Source organism: Mesoplodon mirus (assembly GCF_964341445.2).
Source record: "Mesoplodon mirus genome assembly, chromosome: 19".
NCBI classification, from domain to species: Eukaryota; Metazoa; Chordata; class Mammalia; order Artiodactyla; family Ziphiidae; genus Mesoplodon; species Mesoplodon mirus.
The window spans coordinates 49,321,136-49,340,848 of record NC_138995.1 but is presented as its reverse complement, the minus strand read 5'-3'; the positions used below and the strand labels follow the sequence as shown (position 1 = coordinate 49,340,848).

At 49.7% G+C, this 19,713-nt stretch overlaps 1 protein-coding gene across 5 annotated transcripts; it reads right to left on the bottom strand.

Annotated features, from left to right (window-relative positions):
• Positions 1 to 8,198: 8,198 nt before the first annotated feature.
• On the bottom strand, positions 8,199 to 18,916 carry FXYD5 (FXYD domain containing ion transport regulator 5). 5 transcript variants are annotated; one of them, XM_082608287.1, is made up of 10 exons: positions 18,801 to 18,916; positions 18,650 to 18,710; positions 16,770 to 16,850; positions 15,952 to 16,005; positions 14,529 to 14,627; positions 11,813 to 11,881; positions 10,472 to 10,501; positions 10,319 to 10,393; positions 10,048 to 10,115; positions 8,199 to 8,513 (listed from the first exon to the last, which is right to left on the bottom strand). In XM_082608287.1, the coding sequence occupies exons 2-9, from the start codon at positions 18,708 to 18,710 to the stop codon at positions 10,060 to 10,062; spliced, it is 525 nt and encodes a 174-aa protein (XP_082464413.1). In that variant the 5' UTR covers positions 18,801 to 18,916; the 3' UTR covers positions 8,199 to 8,513; positions 10,048 to 10,059. The 5 variants fall into 5 exon arrangements, with proteins under 5 accessions (XP_082464413.1, XP_082464414.1, XP_082464416.1 ...); XM_082608288.1 differs by lacking the exon at positions 10,048 to 10,115; XM_082608290.1 differs by lacking the exons at positions 10,048 to 10,115; positions 11,813 to 11,881.
• Positions 18,917 to 19,713: the final 797 nt, after the last annotated feature.

Genomic DNA, 19,713 nt, shown 5'->3' with positions numbered 1-19,713 from the left:
ACAGCAAAGTGACTCAGTAATACATATATATTCTTTTCCATTATGGTTTATCACAGGATATTGAATACAGTTCCCTGTGCTACACAGTAGGACCTTGTTGTTTATCCAGTCTATATATAATAGTTTACATCTGCTAATCCCAAACTCCCAACCTTCCCTCCCCCACCCCCCTCCCCTTTGGCAACCACAAGTCTGTTCTCTATGTCTGTGAGTCTATTTCTGTTTTGTAGATAAGTTCATTTGAGTCATATTTTAGATTCCACATATAAGTGATATCATATGGTGTCTTTCTCTTTCTGACTTACTTCACTTAGTATGATCATCTCTAGGTCCATCCATGTTGCTGCAAATGGCACTATTTCATTTTTCTTTATGGTTGAGTAATATTCCACTGTATATATACCACATCTTGTTTATCCATTCATCTGTCGATGGGCATTTAGGCTGCTTCCATGTCTTGGCTATTGTAAATAGTGCTGCTATGAACATTGGGGTGCATGTATCTTTTCAAATTATAGATTTGTTCAGGTATATGCCCAGGAGTGGGATTGCTGGATCATATGGCAGCTCTATTTTTAGTTTTTTGAGGAACCTCCATACTGTTTTCCATAGAGGCTGCACCAATTTACATTCCCACCAACAGTGTAGGAAGTGAACCCCGTCATTCTTGTCACCTTTGACCTTGATGGTGCAGGGGTCCAGCGGAGTGAGGGTCCCGATCACAGGGCTAAGCACGCACCTGGCCCAGGAGTTGGAGAAGCTGAAGATGGATCCAGGGGGAGCTGGAGCATTTGCAGGCCCGGTTGTTGCCTGACGCCAACGAGATGAGTGGGCAGGTAAGTGACAACCGATGTGAGCCACAAAACGGCTGTTGCTCTAATCTCCACCCAGCAGCCCTCCCACTAGAACATCTCTCGTGGTCCACCCTACCCAGAAGCACACGGGGAAGGGGAGGACTCTGGGAAATGTAGGTTAACCTCGCCAAGTGGACACATCACAAAGCCACTCAGGGGGCGTTTCAAATCCTGTTTAATCTCCCACCAGCAGGAGCCGGAGTTCATTCACTCACCAGCCTCTTCAGAAGCGGCACCCCTGCCTGAAGCAAGCATTTGGAGGACGCTCCCGACGCCCCGAGAAAAGCACAATCTAGTCTCATATGAGCAAAGCAGATTTCTTCCAGTTACTGTGATTTGGCCTTAATTCTTCCAGAACAAGAACCTTGTCAGTATTGTGCTGAGGAGCCTGGCTGCATGAGAAGAGCCACTGCATTAGCTATTGGCAAGAAATCTCACCCCTGATGTAAGAGTGGAGGACGAGGCTTCAGTTCAGACACTATGCAGCAGAAAAAGGTGTTGTGCTAGAAGGGGTTTGGGCAGCAGATAACAGCCTTTGGGGAGCCCTGGGGCACTAGTGGAGAGGTTTCTGAGTGTCTTTTCCAAGTCTGAGATCCAGTGTTGCTGTCCCCTGGAGGTCTCAGCAGACTCCAGTTTTAAGAATTACCTTCTCTTCTTTTATTTGAATAAAAATTGCTTGAGCTCCCATCCCTTGACTTGGGAGAAGCTCAGCATCCTCCTCACCATATTCACAAATTCCTCCAGGCTATCATTTTCCCTGGTGGTATTCAGAGTGTTGTAGACTCAGCCAAAAGACTACATTTCCCGGTTTCTTTTTGCAGATAGGAGTGGCCAATCAGAAGTAAGTAGAAGCCTTTGGGAGGGGATCCTGAAAAGTCTCTTTAAAAGGAGCTGACTCATCAGTGGTGAGTGGGCAAATAAGTGACAACCAATGTGAGCCAGAAAATGGCTGCTGCTCTAATATCCATCCAGCAACCCTCCCACTAGAATGTCTTTCATGGCCCACCCTAACCAGAAGCACACGGGGAAGGGGAGGACTCTGGGAAATGTAGGTTAACCTCGCCAAGTGGTTAACCCTGCCTTTTTCTTTTGCTCTTGCTTTTTACCCTGGAATGTGGCATGATGGCTGAGGCTCCTGCAGCCATTTTGTGACCTTGAGGATTAGAGCCACATTCTAAGGATGGCAGAGCAGTAAGTCAGTAGCCTGGTCCCTCATGACATCAAGGAACCCCTTCCCCAGCCTTGGACTACATGCTTCAGAGTTCTGTTATGTGAGAGAGAAATAAATCACCTTGCTTACATCACTGTTGTTTCTGGCTTATGTCTCTTGCAGTTGAATACGGTTTCTGCTTCCAGAATTCTTGCTATGTGAGATAATAAACTTCCTTTGCGGCAAGTTATATTACTGTTCACCAATATCCAGTTCCCTCCCTATAAGAAGGTTGTAGTTTCCTGCTCTCTTGAACTCAACTGTAGCCATGTGATTTCCTTTGGCCAATGAAATCTGAGCAGAAATAATAAGTGTCCCTTCCTGGCAGAGGCTACAAGAGTCAATATGTGTTTCATCTTATTCTCTTTTCTTTCTGTCAATGATAAGCAGGAATATTTCTGTAATAGCTTCTCCATCATCTTAGGTCACATCATAGCTCTTGGCTGACTCATGATGGACACGCAGTGTGAGTGAGAAACAAATCTTTGTTGTTGTAAGCCACTTAGATTTTATTGTTTATTGCTGTCATATTTAAGCAAAAATGGGCTGGCTTGATACAGGGAATTAGGGACTGACAAGCTCTTTGACAAGGCTAGTGGAAAAGAAAAGAAAAAAGAAAAGAAAAGGCTAGTGGAATGGGCTCTAGGTTAAGACTTTGCAGATGATTCCCAGAACATGATTGTAAGGAGAAACCCATCCCTCCTCCTGTGCATTTCTCCTTTACCCTCTCACTACTGCCACACTCACAACACTTCTGATACCAGATGTGGGGGTTTTTCCCACACCAAGCAGTTCTCTGTGACACCAGCTGGATGTCCTACAGTTCAATTCAATTCAGACACTAACCAGAATTAGTGCAGACACCACAGGTTAAGGGCTCAGCCCCACAAGACTGCCCCCCACTTCAGATGCCAATCACTAGCAGGACCCCAGGTCACCCACAACTTGTGTCCAACTTGGTTACCATTGGAGGTTCCCATGATTCCCCCCAAACCTTGGATTCGATTGTTTCCCAGAATAGCTCACAGAACTCAGGGAAACACTTACATTGACCAGTGTATCATATAATAAAGGATGTGATAAAGGATACAGGTAAACAGCCAGATGAAGAAGTTCAGAAGGCAAGATCTGGAAGGGTCCTGAGCACAGGAGCCTCTGTCCCCCTGGAGTTGGGGTGCATCACCCTCCTTTTATGTAGATGTGTCACCAACGTGGAAGTTCTCTGAACCCCATAATTTTGGGATTTTTATAGAGGTTTCTTCATCGTGTAGGCATGGTCAACCATTAACTTAATTTCCAGGCCCTCTCTCCTTCCCGGAAGGTAAGGAGTGGGGCTGAAAGTTCCAAGCTTCTAACCGTGGCTTGGTCTTTCTGGTGACCAGCCCCCATCCAGGAGCCCACCAGGCATTGCTTCATTAGAACAAAAGGCACTCCTATCAGCCAGGAAATTCCAAGGGATTTAGGAGCTCCACATCAGGAACTGGGATCAGAGACCAAATATTAGAATGAAAGATGCTCCTAATGTAATTTCCTATCATTTAGGAAATTACAAGGGTTTTAGGAAGCGTGTGCCAGGAACTGGGAGCAAAACCATATATATATATATATATATATATATATATATATATATATATATATAGTTTTTCTCATTTCACAAAGACCAAACTGACCCACCTGGGGAGATTCTCCCTCCACCCCAATCAAGAGGATCCACTGTACATGGCATCTTCAGAATCCTGTAGCTCTGTCTCTGATCCAGGACCTGGAGGTCATCGCAGCCCAGGACATAACTGCCCTTTTGTTTTCCATTTTGTTGTGTTTTGTGTTGAGATATAATTCACAGGTAGTAAAGTACACAAATCTTAAGTGTACAGTTCAGCCAGTTCTGACCAATATATACATTCAATTAGTCTGCATCACTGTCAGGGTACAGAACATTTCAATCCTTCAAGAAAGTTCCCTCGTGTCCCTTCTCCATCAACCTCTTGCTCTCATAGTAAAGACAACATAATAGTAGTAGAGGCAACTATTATCCTGACTTCTATCACCATCAATTAGTTTTGCTTATTCCAGAATTTCATGTAAGTGGAATTATACAGTGTGTGCTCTCTTGTACCTGGCTCCTTTCACTCGGGATAATGCTTTTGAGATTCATTCATGTTGTCGTGTGTACCAGTAATTCTTCTTTTTATTGCTGAGTAGTATTCCATCGCACAAGTATGCCACAGTTCGTATCCACTCACCTATGCTGGCTGATGGATATTTAGGTCGTTTCCTGTTCTCCGCTATTACAAATACTGATGCAATAAACACTTGTGTAGTACAAGTCTTTTCTGGACATCTGGTTTCCTTTCTCTTGGTTAGATATTTAAGAATTGAACTGCTGGATCATATGTTAAGTGTACATTTACCTTTTTAAAGAATTGATAGCTTTCTAAAGTGACTGTACTGATTTACACTCCAATTTACAGCAATGTATGAAGGTTCCACTTGCTCCACATCCTCTGCAGCATTTGGTATTGTTAGTCTTCCTAATTTTAGCCATTCTGTGTGTGGTGGTGTCTCATTCTCGTTTTCATTTACTTTTTGCTCATAACTAATGATGTTGAGCATCTTTTCATGTGTTTATTGGCCATTTAGATATCCTTTGTGTGTGTGTGTGCATAACTGCCTCTTAATGCCCACGAAGCTAGCGACTGGACACTGGAATGGTGTGGTCCCAAACTCATCACCTTGGCAACCCTACTTGTCAGCAGAAAACAGCCAGCTGAGCAGAAGGATGATCTCTCTGGCTTTCCAATTTCATACAAGGGCCTCTAATTAGCAGAGTTGAATCTGCATCCAGAACTCCATATCAGGGGCATCTTTGAAAAACAGCATCAGCGTTTTCATCTCTACCCCATGGGAAGATGGAATGAGGGGGGAGTGGACGCCCAGCACCAGTTCCCCAGTTACGATGAAGTGGGTCAGCACTGCCCTAGGTCTGCGCTGGAGGCTGTCAGGCATGCCCGTGTGTTGGTGATTCCTCAAGTTCAGGCTGTGCTCCAGTGGTGGCAGGTGAAATGGTTTTAGGCCCCAAACAATATTAACTCACATTGAATTGCATCACGAGAGTAAATTGCTTTTTGAATATCTTTTAATCCATCAAATGATATGAGGGAGGAAGACTCTGCTTAGTAAAGAGATGACCGGCTTTTGTGTTCAGCTCCTGGAAGGTAATCTCTAAGCCCCTGGAATGTCCTGCCTGAAAAGAGTGTCTTTCTTTACCTGGGGGACTTGGGCCAGCCTAAATAGTTTTTAACAATGGGATTTATGGTAGGGCCTTTGGGTCACAGGTATCAGCCCCAGAGGGGCTGGAAAGTAAGGTGACCACGTGGGTGGTCAGTCGTGTCTTTGTGACTGAGTGCCAATAAAAACTTTGGACACCAAAGCTTGTGGGAGCTGCCCTGGTTGGCCGTACTCCATGTGTACTGTCACACATTGTTGCCAGAAGTTAGCACTGTCCACAGCTCCACTAGGAGAGGACAATTGGGGGTTTCATGTCTGGAACACTCCTGGACTCTGCCCTATGTGTCTCTTTGTTTTTTTTGTTTTTTTGTTTTTTTTGCGGTACACAGGCCTCTCACTGCTGTGGCCTCTCCCGTTGCAGAGCACAGGCTCCGGACATGCAGGCTCAGCGGCCACGGCTCACAGGCCTAGCCGCTCCGCAGCATGTGGGATCTTTCCGGACCGGGGCACGAACCCATGTCCCCTGCATTGGCAGGTGGACTCTCAACCACTGTGCCACCAGGGAAGCCCGCCTATGTGTCTCTTTCCTTGGCTAATTCTAATCTGGTTCCCTTCACTGTAGGGAACTGTAAAACACTGTATTTCACTGTAATAAACCATAACTGTGAGAATAATGACTTTCAGTGAGCTCTGTGAGTCCTTTCAGTGAATTATCGAACCCAAGGGTGGTCTTGGGCACACTTAGTCTTATAGTTGGCATCAGAAGTGAGGGTGCTCTTGGGCCTCCCAAACTCTGCAGTGCCTTTGGGCAGTAAGGAAACAATCACGGCCCTGACACCTGATGCTCTCCTCCAACAGAGCAGACTCTGGCCTCCAGCTCAGAGCCCTCAGCCAGCAACTCACTATCCAGCTCGAATGCAGTCTATCTTTCTCCTTGTTTGTCTTCATTGGATTAATCTTTATGGCTGTCTTCTATCTATATCAAGCAGTACTAGGTCTCCACATATGATTGTGCCTTTTAAAATAAATGTATTTAAGTTAAAAAGGGAGCTGATTTTTTTTAAAGTGAATAATAATAGTACAGGCAGGATGAAAATACAGCAAAAATTGTGAAGAGCATGAGTGATGATTGAAGTTTGGGAAATACTAGAGACGGCTTCCACACACTCCTGTGGCCATCCAGCCAGGGGGCAAATGTGGCTGCCAGCACTTCCTGTTCTGAGAAAGAACCTTAGTTCCTTCGCTGTGACAACCTATAGGCTCCCTCTCCCCAGTGCTTTTCAATATTTTTAAAAAGTGACCTGCAGTATGAAATCTGTTTTATACCATCATCATTAGGTTGGGCCACATGAAATTGTTTTTATAGGTCAAAAAAATTTGAATAGTGACAATTTCATATTTAATTTATATTTCAATTTAATAGATATAACACATTACACATGAATAGATACATATATGTGTAATATATGATATATATATATATATATGAATGATATTCCCTCCTGATTGGTTAGGTATCTGTTCTGATTAGTAGGTGGGGAGTGCCAATCAAAAATATTTTTAGTATCCCCCCATATGTATTTTATATATATATATCATGTATGATATATATCACATAGATAGTATACATATATTATACATAATATATGTCACATACAGACATATACAATATATTGCATAAAATATATATGTTTGTTTCATTGAATTTATCTTTTTGGCTATCTTCTATTTATATGAAGCAGTACTGGTTTTCCATATATTATTGTGCCTTTTTTGGGGGGGGTTATTTTGGCCATGCTGTGCAGCATGCAGGATCTTAGTTCCCTAGGCCAGGGATCTAACCTGTGCCCCCTGCAGTGGAAGTGTGGAGTTTTAACCACTGGGCTGCCAGGGAAGGCCCCCTCACTGTGCCTTTTTAAATATATTTATTTAAGTTAAAAAGGGAGTTCTTCTCTTAAAAAATGAATAATAATACAGGTGGGATAAAAATGTAGCAAAAATTGAGAAAAGAATCTATCTACAATGTCATATTATTTGTGATATATTCTGATATTTTCTTTTCTATTTTATTACTTCTTTTGCTTTTTTTTTTTTTTTTTAAGGCTACTCACAGCCCACTAAACTGATTTTGTAACCCCGGGAACAGGCTATGACCTGAAGTTTGTGAAACATTGTTATGCAACCGCCTTGAACAGGACCTTGTCTCTTGGCTTCGGCATGATGACCCTTGACCCTGAGCAGAGGTTCCCACCCCAGGCCCTGCATTTCAGAGGGCCTGCTCCCACCTCATCTGGTTGAGTCCCTCCCCACAGGCTGCAGAACCTAAGAGCTTTCAGGAAGTGCCCACAGGAGCCTGTTCCCCTTCTCAACCATGTTCTGGGCCCCCAGGACCTGGAATTCCCCACCCAGACTACTCTGAGCCCACTCCAGGGCCTGCGAGGTTTTCTTTGTGGGCACAGCCCTAAGACCAAGAGGCAACCAGGGGTGTGGATGGACCTTGGATGTGCAGGGTTGGGTGTCCACACTCACATGCTGAAGGGACCCAGAATGGGAAAAAAGCAGGTCACCGTGGGCCTGGGCCCTCCCTCTGTGTTTGCCCGGTTACCAGTGCTGCCTCTCAGTATCAGGGGTGAGCTGGCTTTGGACACCAGGCTCTGCACAAGGACCAGGCCAGGGGCCTCAGTCTGCCATGGGTGGAATCCAACACTGACCCTCCCATTGGCCAGATTCCCCTGTGGCCCGCCCCTGCCCCCATCCTTCCCACCTCACCCAGGCTGGCTTCGTTCACTGTGGCCCCCAGCTTGGCTTTGGAGTCTGTGACTCCCTCACTTTACTCCTGGGGGCCCTGCCCCAGCCCCTGCTGCTTTCTTCCACTCCCTGGTCAGGAATGATCAGAGACCATGGGGCAAAGACCACAGTGCTTTACTTCTTGTCGGAACAGAATGGATAAATGGGGAGCCAGTCAGCCTTCAGGGAGGGTAGGGCTGGGAGAGTAGGGGGCTCAGGCCACCAGTTCCGGCTCTGGCTCCATCCACGTCCTACCTCTCAGGCTGGGCTTTGTTGACTAGTCTGTAGGTCCTTCGAGGGGAGGGAGGAGGCCAGGCACGGTGAGCCAGCGGGGGCTCAGTGTCGGGGTGCCCATCAGGTCATCAGCCCCCACTTCTGACGGACTCATCTGTCATGACTCCAGCATAACCGGGGCAACTGCCTACACTTGCCACCTGTAGGTGAAGGAAATGGTTCAGTCATGAGTTGGAACAATATTGATTATTGTGGTGATCTGGGTGCTGGAGGACGAGCCTCCCCTTGGGAGGCTCGAAGGCAACTCTGAGCAAGTGACAAGAAGCTGACGGGGGAAGAGCTGGTGCAAGGGTCCGCAGGGGGGACCTCCCCCCACCCCTACACAAAGGAGCCCTAGCTTGTGTGTCATTCATGTGTTCAGCAAACATTTATTGTGCACCTACTCTGTGCCAGGCAGTGATCTAGGCACTGAGAACACAGTTGGGAGCAAGAATGGATAAAATCCCTGCCCTAGTAGAGCTTTCTAGTGGGGGAGCCCGACAATGAGGAAAAGAACTAAGTGATGTGTCAGACAGTGATGCATGCTATGAAGAAAAATAAAGCAAGGAAAGATGCAGGGAGACCCAGGAGCTGAGGGCATCCTCATGGCAGTGACTAGAGGGGCCTCAATGAGGAGGTGAGGGGGGAGCCACATGGACATCTGGAGGAAGGGTGTTCCAGGCATAAGGAACAGTCAATGCAAAGGCCCTGAGGCAGAAGTAGACAGGTGGGGTTAACGGAGAGCAGGAAGGCCAGGGGGCTGAGCCAAAGCAAATGAGGGGGATCTTAGAAAACAAAGGGGACTTCAGAAAACAGCCCTCTCCCATCTCCTGGCTGCCACCCTTACCTACACCTCCCTGTCCCTCTGGACTCACCTCCTACCCCTCTCCCGCTCACACTGCCCCAGCCACCCTAGCCTCTTCCCGTGGTTACTGCAACAAGCTAAGCTCATTCCTGCGTCTGGGGCTTTGCACTTGCTGCTCCCTCTACCTGCTTTTTTTTTTTTTTTGCAGTACACAGGCCTCTCACTGTTGTGGCCTCTCCCGTTGCAGAGCACGGGCTCCAGACGCGCAGGCTCAGCAGCCATGGCTCACAGGCCTAGCTGCTCTGAGGCATGTGGGATCTTCCCGGACCAGGGCATGAACCCGTGTCCCCTGCATCGGCAGGCAGACTCTCAACCACTGCGCCACCAGGGAAGCCCCTTAATCTGTAACGTTTTTTAAACTTCTTAAAAAATTAGTTTCTCTACTTGTTAATCTCCCTTTGCCCCCCTTCCCTGCTCGACACTGGGCCCTGGGAGGCTGACTTGAGGGGCCGCAGCCCACAGGCCCTGGAGGGAGAGAGGAGGGCAGGAGGAGAGAGAGGCTGAGGTATCCGATCCCCTCGACCCCTGCCCTGCTCCCTCCCGGTGGGCTTACCAGGAGGCATGGCTGGAAACCTCTCTCTGAAGCCACAGTTCCTGCCTGGGGCCCCCTCCTCCACTTCCATCTCTCATCAGGCCCTGGCGCAGCCATTACCTCTCCTCACTCATGCAGCCTGGGGCCATCAAAGCTTCCCGCTATTGCTAATCCTGGGGAGCTGCACCATCGCATTCCCCTGCCACTGCCATGTGAACAAGCACAGGCTAGCCTGCTGGAGGAGAAGACCACCTGGTGAAGAACTGAGGTGCCCATAGAAGCAGAGCTCCCTGCTGACCTGCGGCTGACCTCAGACGCATGAATAAATCCAGCTGCAACCAGAAGAACCGTCCAGCTGAGCCCAGCCTAAGTTTCCAAATTGCAGAATTGAGAACTCAGTAAATGATTATCATCTTAAACCACTGAACTCTGGGGAGGCTTATATGGATATGCCTCCTTTAAAGCAACCTTGCTCAGGGGCCTTCAAGAACCTACCCTCCGTCAGAGTCCAAGCCAAGGCCTCTTCCCTCCCAGTCCTGATGTCCCTCCCGCCCAACGCCCGTTCTCACTGGTGAGGATGACGATGCCGGTGATGAACAGCACGGCTGCCACCAACAGCCCCCGTTTCCGGAGGGTGCTCTCGTCTGCAGAGAGAGAAATGGAGGCGTGTGGTGAGAAGGGCCTGCACCCTCCTCTCCCCACAGCCTCCCATGGTAACTTACCATAGGAGAAGGGGTCGTCCTCGCTTGAACCTGGAGGGGACAGAAGGGAGCACAGGTTTGTGGAGTGAATCGGTGAGTGAGAGTCAGAGTCAGAGCGGAGACACCTGGGTCTCAGCCTTGGTGCACTTAGAGCAAAACTGAAGTCCTTACTCAGCACACAGTCTGGTTCCCATCACCTCTAACCTTTTCTCCTCACTTGCCCCCTCACTCACTGTGCTCCACCCCTCCCCCCACCCCCTGCTGGTGACCATGCAGACCCTTTCTCACCCCAGGGCCTTTGCACTGGCTGCTCCTGCTGCCTGAAGCTCCCTTCCCCAGATGTCCACATGGCTCCCCCTCAGCTCCTTCTCAGTGAGTCTCCCTGGTCCTTTACAGAAAATACTCTCCAGTCATTCTCTCACCCTAACCCTGCTTCGTTTTTCTTTTTTTTTTTCCTTTTTTCTTTGTTTTTATTGATAGCAGTTTAAAACCACCTGATATATAGTTATTACGATTCTTATTTATTGTCTCTCTCTCCCCATGAAAAGGTTTCCTTCATTAGGGAAGAGATTTTTGTCTGTCTCATTCACTGCTGTACCCCTGGAACCTAGAGCAGTGCCCAGCACACAATAAATGCTCAATGAGTATTGCTTGAACGAATGAATGAACTCTCCATATGACCCGTGGGTGTATCATTTCCATCTGTTCACTGGGGTTGGCTGGACAGGAAGTGGAAGATAAGACCGGGAGGGGAAGAATCAAGGTGCCCCTACAAACCAAGCTCCCTGCTGACCCCAACCTGATCTCCAATGCACAAGTAAGTCCAGCTGAGACCAGAGAAGCACCCAGCCAAGCCCAGACTAAACTTCTAAATTGCAGACTTGGCAGCTACATAAACGGTTGTCATTTCTTTTTTTTTTTTTTGGTTATGTCTGGTCTTAGTTGTGGCACGTGGGATCTTCATTGTGGCATGCAGGCTCTTTTAGTTGCGACACGTGGGCTCTTTTAGTTGTGGCATGCGGGAACTAGTTCCCTGACCAGGGATTGAATCGGGCCCCCTGCGTTGGGAGCGTGAACTCTTAACCCCTGGCCCACCAGGCAAGTCTCTAAATGATTGTCATTATAAGCCATTGGGTTTTTGGGTCGTCGGCATGCAGCACTCACTTATGCATTCATTCATCTATTCAGACATTTATTGTGTGTCTACCCTGTACCCACCCACAAGAACACCAGCCCTGAAGTCAGGTATTCTCCTGACACCTGTTTACTGAGCACTATTCTGTGCTGGGCAGTACTGAGGCGCTAAAAACACACAGTGAGTAGGAAATAGCCTGTGTCCAGCCTGGGAAGGGAGTTACTGACCAGTCTGCCTGAGGGCGGGGTCCCTCTTGACGTTTTTGCCTGGGAGTCGGGTCTTGGGGGGCGTGGGGCCTTGAGTGGGATCAGCAGAGAGAATGGCCAGAAGATGGTGGAGGGCAGGAGTGAGCCGTGGAGGGAAACAAGAGACAACTGAACGTCTGCGTCCGGGAGAAGCCCCTCTCCCACGCCTACCTTCAGGGCGTAGGCCAGGTATCCCCACCTCCCACCCACAGAGGCAGCCAGGAGTGGCAGCTATGGAAATACTGCAGTAAGCCTGCACCCCCTGATTAGGACCAGCAGCTCCGACTCCCGAGGAACCCCTGGCTCCTCTCCTAGGACCTCCCGGACCACCCCGTGATCAGGAATAAAGGGTCACATCTGTCAGAGCCAGACAAGGGCCTCCAGAGCCCTGACCCAGTTACAAAGCCTGGAGACACTTGTTAGAAAACATGTTGAATTTTGCCTCTGCTCCCAGACCAAACACCAGAGGGTTCCTCTCTTTAAAAAAAAAAAAAAAAAAAATCAATACCCAAGGAAAGACCTGCCCCTCTGGCACTGAGAAATGTCCTCAGTGAGGTGGCCGTCCCTGACTGATGCCCCGGTGTGAAGCCAGCAAGCAGAGAAGCCGCCTCAGGAACTGGCTCCCCAGGCCAGCCTCAGCACCTCGTTTCCTAAATATGAACCGACAGCCAAGGATTACGAGATGTTCAGGAAACCTTTTTCCAAGAAAAGCGATAAGCCAGATCAAGGGTAAAGATGGAGGGACCACAGGAAATGTAATAAAAGGACAGCCTCAGTGGTATGTGGTGCTCATGCCCCGCCCCCCGGCCCTCACCCCGGCCACCCCGGTGTGTGGGAACCTGGGCTCAACTTCTGGTTCTGCCACTTTGCACTGTGTGGCCTACGGCCAGCCAAATAACCTCTCTGGGCCTCAGTTCCCTTCCCTGTAAAATGGGGTACCGACAGTTCCTCCCACATAGGGTAGCTGTCAGCAGTGAACGAGTGACCACGTGAAAGCTTAGCACAGTGTCCCGCGTGGAGCAAACCCTCAGCACGTAGTTGCTATTGTCTACTTGGCTCTCACTCCTCCCTTCTTCTGGCAACAGTCCCCTTTCTTTGGGGGGGAAATGTTCCTGCTTCCCCAGACCATCTGGGTCTCCTATTGTAACCCAGCCACAAGGGGGAGCATGTGACCCAGGCTCACCTTTCCCTACCTTTCAAATTCCAAGTAGGGCTTTTGAGTGGATGCTAGGAGAAGGAAGTTCTGAGCTGGCCACCTCCTTGCCAGGTGGAAAACAAGCTCCAGTGCAAGAGAGACAAAGATGAAGAAGGGAGAGAGGCTCTGGGGGCGCTGGGCTCAGCAGTGCCTTTTACCACTTGGCTCCTTGACCCCCCTCGACCCAGTAGAATTTCCATCACGTATAACCAGGAACATGGAATACCACATAGGGTAACGCAGGTCAGCAAGGACTCAGAGTAAGTGAATCCGGAGATGTGAAGATGTTTTCTCATTTGGAAAATGTGGAAACAGCTGCTACACCCCCAAACCCCTCTGTTGTACAAAATAAAAAAGCTCCTTTCCCCAAGACACCGTATTTCCATCTGTTGTAAAATTGTTTTAATAGACAGATTCTTTCAGAATGAGATGCTTTACTGCCATCACTGGGAAGTTGTAACAATGATAAAAAAAATCTACAAGGAGAATGGTGTGACCTTCTAGGTAGTGCTCTTGTGCAGTGCCCAGTCTGAGCAACCGTGCATGCAACTCAGCCTGGGAGTGGCCTAATCTATAGTACTTTCCAGTGGGGGCTGCCTCTCAAATATGGATCATCACGCAGGCATTAGAGACCCCCTGTTACCTTTATTTCTGCTCATCCCCCTTTCCCACGCCTCTGGTAACATTAAATCACTTGTCCTGAGGGGAGCCACCTCTTCCCTGACTCTTGGTCTATGCAGATCAGACATGGGGCACAGACTCAGGGCCTGACCAGTCAGAGCTGTTCATTTCCCAGGCTCCCATTGGTCAGACATGGGCACATAGCCCCAGCTGGCCAATGAGAGTCAACTCTAGGCCTTTCAGCTAGAGATGCACTCTAGCTGCTGAGTTTGTAGCCTAAACTTAGAGCTACGGGACCACCTTGTCACTAAGAGGGGAAAAGCTGCTTGAGAATGAAGACAACAGAGCTGAGAGAGGAAGCAAGTCAGTCGTGATGACAGTGCTTGAGCTCTTTGACCCAGCTGTGCCTGAAATTGGTGCCTCTGTACTTTACAGAGCGTATATCTCTAATACATCTTTTTTTTTTTTTCCAGTTGGGTTTTCTGAGTTTTGCAACTGAACAGCTCTGGCTCTAACATTAAGAAGATCTACACCAATGAAACACCTACAGGTACATTTCCCGCACCAGCCCTTCGAAGGGATCTGAATAAAGAGGGTTCCTGAGTCTACCAAGTTTGGAAAACGCTGCAAACTAGATGCTCCCTCTTGGAATGCCTGCTACAAACAAGCTTTATTACGACTCCGAGAAGTCCTGCCAGATAGAAACGTGTTTAACTTTAACTCAGAGTTTCCCAAATACCTTTGACCGCAAACCGAGAAAATTTTTTGAAAAATGTATTAATTCCCCAAACGGGTGCTCTGAGAAACGTACTCAGGGAAATGCCGACCTAGATGGAGAATTAAACACAACTCATATGTTGCTGTTCTAGTCCCAGGCTCTACCTTGCGTCCTGCTCTTGTCTGTCCCCGGACCTGTTGTTAGAAGCACATCCATTTCCGTCGGTTGCTGGGTGTGCATCTCCATTTGGTTTGGGGTTGCTTCTACTCAGGTCGGAAGAGAAAGGAGGGGGAGGGTGAGAAAGAAGCGAATCAGGGACCTGCAGAAAGCAGCAAGGGGCCCTCTGCCCTCCTCAAGTTGGCAAAAATCAAAGACATCCATGTACAAGTGCTGCTGTGGGGATGAGAGAAGGGGACTGTCTCACACGCCGCTGGTGGCAGGGCAAATCAGTGTGCCTTTGCCCCACCGTGTCGTGGGTAAACTTTAGAGCCAGGTTCCTGGACCCTCATCCTAGTCGTGTCACTGACTTTCTGTGACACCTTGGGTGAGTTGCTCTGAGCCTCCTGTAAAGCGAAGATAATGCTCATTTCTACCACAGAGGGTTTGTGTGAGGATTGAATGAGTGAATGCGGGTGACATATTTAGAACCGTGACCGGCACTTAATTTGTGCTATAAGTGCTCAAGAAGGAGGGGACAGGCTTGCCCATGTGGCACTGCGAGCAACAGGAAGAACTGGAAGCAACCAAGATACCCATCAAGATGGGCATGGCTTCATCAGCTGTGCACCGGCACCCTGCAGAATGCCACGCAGTGAAAAAGACCAACATGGATGCTTCTATAGGACTGTGGGAAGAGCTTCCAAACACATTATTGCAGGGGGGAAAAAAGCAAGCTGCTGAACAACAGTCATACAATATCCTTAAGCTCCCACAATGACACCTCCTAATTAGTATATTTTCCCCAGTTAATACACATGTGATGCAGTATCACTGGGGAACGACTCCCAGTACAACACTAACGGTGGGGACCTCTCAGAGAGGGAGAAGAGAATGAGAATGGGGAGTGGATGAAGGGATTTCATCTTGCCTGCAATTTTCTTTTTATTTCCAAGGAGAACGTGTCTATGTACCACTAAACATGAATGGACAAAATTGGTGAACACTTTTTCAATGATGTTACATTCCAAGAAAGAGTGAAAGAAATGATTTGAAAATTCAAAAAAGGAAAAAGATAAAGAGATAAAAGGAAGAAAATGAAGGGGTTGGCATACAAGGAGTTTCTGGGGTGTCTGCAAAACTCTATTCCTTGACCTGGGTGATGGTTCCATGGGTTCAACTTAGAGTAATTTAAGTTGTACACTTACGGTTTTTATATTTTTCCATAGGCATGTTATTTTTCATGATTTCAAACAATTTTTACAAGAAGTGAATGGAGTTAGCTGGCTGCCCCACGACAAAGTAAACCAGGGGATTCAGCACTGGGGGACTGAAATGGGTAATCAAGGACCCAGAGTGTCGGAGGAAGAGGGGCAACAATGTCTGTCCCAGGCCCACCTCCCCACCCTCTGCCCCTGCCCCACTCATTACCAGCCTGCAGGGTTGAAGTCTGAGGAGTGGGCTGGAGTTCTGGGTGAACGGTGTCTGGAGTCCGGAAACAGGAAGAGAAAAGAGAGAAGATGCAGAGAAGGCGCATGGATGGGGAAGTACAGGGGGATTTCCATAGCAACTCAACTCTGATGTCATGGAAACGAATTAATCCAGCCATTTGCTAACTGCCCAAATGGGATGCCAGTATCTCCCTGGCCTCAGGCCCTCCCCTCCCACAGGTGTCTTTTCCCCTACTCAGCACCCACCCACGTCTGGTAAGAGCCCCCTGAACTTCCTTTGGGGAACCATCTTTCCCTGACTGTCAGTCCACTTGGTTCAATGGGCCTGGCACCAGCCCTGTTGGAAGTTAAACATGAGACCCGGGTCTGGCCAATCAGTTTTCTATGCCTGTGGCCACAATGATCAGCTCACAGGTGGGTGTGTGACCTGAGCCTGGTCAATGACACTCAGTTCTGGGACATTTGCTGGATTGGGGAAGGGGAAATTCTCTTTCCTCTGGATTCTTAGCAGTTAGGATAGAAGCTCCAGGTCTCTATGGGCCATCTTTGCTCCATAAAAGGAGAATCTGCCTGAAAATGAAGCCATCACAGAGAAAACAGAACCAGGAGATGGAGACAGGTTCCTGATAGCATAATTTGAGCCTAGATGGAGCCATGCCTGAAGGTTTATCCCTGGACCTTTCAGTTACACAAATCCAAACAATCCCGTTTGGTCCAAGTATGAGATTTTTGTTGCCATTGTTATTTGCAATGACAGGATCTTGACAGACCTGTCCCCCCCCCCCGCTTTCTCCTCACCTGGGGCTGGAGGCAGGACCTGAACGTTCTCAGTGACTGGGTCTGCTAGAGTAATGGATGTGGCCTCCTCCAATGTCTGTCCTGGGAAATCAAGGATGAGAAGTCAGGGAGGAGCCTCTGGTCCCCCTTCTCTCACTGAAACCCCTACCCTGCCCTCCCTCCTGAAACTTTGGGGGATAACCAGGAAGTCCTGTCTGCTGGTGGAGCAGCAGACAGATGTGTGATTGATCAGCTTTGGTGGAAGTGTTTTAAGAAATGCTAATGCCCAGCACCCTACCTGCAACTGCCTCTCCTTACCCATCCTTGTGGGATGAGAGAGGCAGTTTAGCCTAGGAGCCCAGGTGCTATACTCAGCCAGGGCCCTGATCTCAAAATGTGTTCCCAATAACTTCCTTGCTGTGTGTCCTGGAGCAAGTGAAACCCCTCTCTGAGCCTCGGCTGCCTCATCTGCAAAGTGGGGATAATACTTGAATCTACTACGCAGGACTATAGAGAGGGTGAAACGAGATGGAGGTGGGAATGGTCTCCCGCACTGCTTAACCTGCAGTCAGTGCTGGATAGAGCCACTGCCCCCCACCCTGGCCCAGCCTCCATGCTCTCCCTCCTGGACCATCACACAGCCTCCTCCCTGTCTCCCTGCTCCCATCCCCCCCTACAGTCTGCTCCCCACACACAGCCAGAGGGAGCCTGTGAACCCCTGAGTCAGATCAGGGCCCTCCTCTGGCTGCATCTCACTCCTAGTAAGAGCCAAAGTCCTCACCTGGCCCATAAGTCCCCCCTCCACCCGGTCCCCTGTCACCTCTCTGACCTCTCCTCTTACCATCCTGCCCCTTCCCACCCTAACCCTAACCCAAACCCTAACCCGAACCCTGGCCTGCCTGCTGTCACTCACATTCTCCAGACAGCACTCGTTCCTTACATACCTGCTTGGCTTGTCCCCTCCTCTCCTTCAAGTGTCTGCCCAAATGTCACCTTCTGGTGAGGTCTTACCTGATCACCCTATTTAAACAATCCTCATTTGTCTCCTCTGTTTTTCTCTATAGCACTTTTCACCTTCTAGCATACTATATAATTTACTGATGTGTCAGTTACTGTGTGTCTTTCCAACTGGAATGTGAGCTCCTGTTTTATGCAGTTGCTGTTTCCCCAGTGCCTAGTATAGGATCTGCTCAGTGAACGCTTGTTGAATGACTGAATGAACACAGGAAAACCATTTTATCAAAGAGAAATGGGGCAGCTTCAGTGCAGTTTGCACTGGGCTCCAGGGTTGTAGCCCAGCCTCTCCACTCACTAGCCTCTGGCACAGGGCACTTTCCTTCACTGAGCCTCAGTTTCCTCATCTGTAAAATGGTCATGACAACAGCATCATAGAGTAGAGCTGAAGCTGAAACAAGCACCTGTCATGTAGAAAGCACCTGCCAAGGCCCACCACAGGTACTGCCTTCAGAACATACTTATCAGGTAAGGGTGAGACATCTCCAACTCCCGGACTGGCCCCAGCTCACTCTTTTCCCTAATCATATATCACCCGGGGATCCAAGGGAGCTGCTCTGCTGTGAGTCCGGTGTTCCTGGCTGCCAAGTAGGAAACCGACACCCATCTCCCCGCCAAATCAAACTCCGCTGAGTCCTTCTTGGAGGTGAAATGGAAGATGCTCAGCAGGACAGGCCCGGGCCAGACTCGTTGGAAGCAGCCACCCAGGTCTGAGGTATCTAAACAGGGTGTAACCTTGGCCCCCTTATTGGGGCCCCCACTTCCTGGTGCCAGCTCAAGAGGGGACTGAGGACACAGGACAGAGCATCCAAATTCACCAGCCGCCCACCCAGCAACAGTGGGGCTGAGGGCTCTGCAGCACGGTGGAGTCAAGGGCTGGGCCTTACCTCTGGTGGGGAGAATCAGGCCAACGAAGACCAGGAGACACAGGCGACCAAAGGGCGACATCTACAGAGCAAGCCAGAGCTGGGGTCAGCCATGATGTCAGTGAGGTGGGCCCAGGGCAACCCCTGGGGACCCTGCAGCCCCCTTCCTTACCCTGAGCAGGCACCTCTGGCTTCCAAGACCCCTGCCAGGGTCTTCGGCTTCGGGAAGGAGGGCCAGGAGGAGGGTCTCAGAAGTGGGGATCGCCGGCAGTCGCTCCCTCTTTCCCTCTGCAGGTCCCCAAAGAAAACAAGAAGCATCAGACCAAACGAGGCTTCAAGTAGCAGCCACTGCACAGGGCTGAAGCAGAGAAGCACTCAAGGGCCAGCCAGGACTGACCGTGCAGGGCAAGGGGAGGGATCTGGGGCACCGGAGTAGATCTGAGGACCTCGGTCCCTCCCTCTGGGGCCGTCCTCAGAGCAGAGGAGTCAGCCAGGAGGGGGAAAGAGGAAGAGTGAGTAATGTGCTCCGGATCTCAGAGGAAAAAGTGAGCTGGTGTTAGGGGCCTCCCTGCAGGGACAATAGAGCAGGATGCTGGGCAGATCTGGGAGGGTGAGAGGGATGGAGGCGAGCTGGGGAGACTGAGGCAGGAGGAGAGAAGCAGTGCCCACACGGTGGTACTGGAGAGCCGGAGGGACAGTGAGCATGAATGGAGGGGGGGGCGGTGCGGAGAGGCGCCAAGAAGATCGCTCTCTACCCACCTGAGCCCGGCCCCTGGGCAGAGGCGAGCGGACGGAGGATCGGAGGAGAGACTCACGTCAGAGCTGGGGGTCCCGAGCCGGCAGCCTCGTGCGGAGCGGGCAGCTGCAGTGGCTGAGTCCAGGCGGAGGGTGTGGCCAGGGGAGCGCTGGCGGGCGGGGACCGAGACGGGCTCAGTCATTTCCTCTTGGGTTTCCTGGCTTCAGAGCCCGGGGTGGGAGCAGGAGGGGGAGACGTTGAGGGCTACTGGGGGGCTGGGGTGAGAGGCTGGGCGGAGGCCTCCACCCCCCCGGCCTAGAGGAGGGTGGGGGTGGGGGACAGCAGGGTG

Excerpts from the sequence above, each read along its gene's own strand:
- FXYD5 (XM_082608286.1), bottom strand. The coding sequence starts at position 18,710 with ATGTCGCCCTTTGGTCGCCTGTGTCTCCTGGTCTTCGTTGGCCTGATT. Across the intron at positions 16,851-18,649 it reads CCTGATTCTCCCCACCAGAG|GACAGACATTGGAGGAGGCC; the intron begins GTAAGGCCCAGC and ends TTGATTTCCCAG. Across the intron at positions 10,394-10,471 it reads GGACGACCCCTTCTCCTATG|ACGAGAGCACCCTCCGGAAA; the intron begins GTAAGTTACCAT and ends CTCTCTCTGCAG.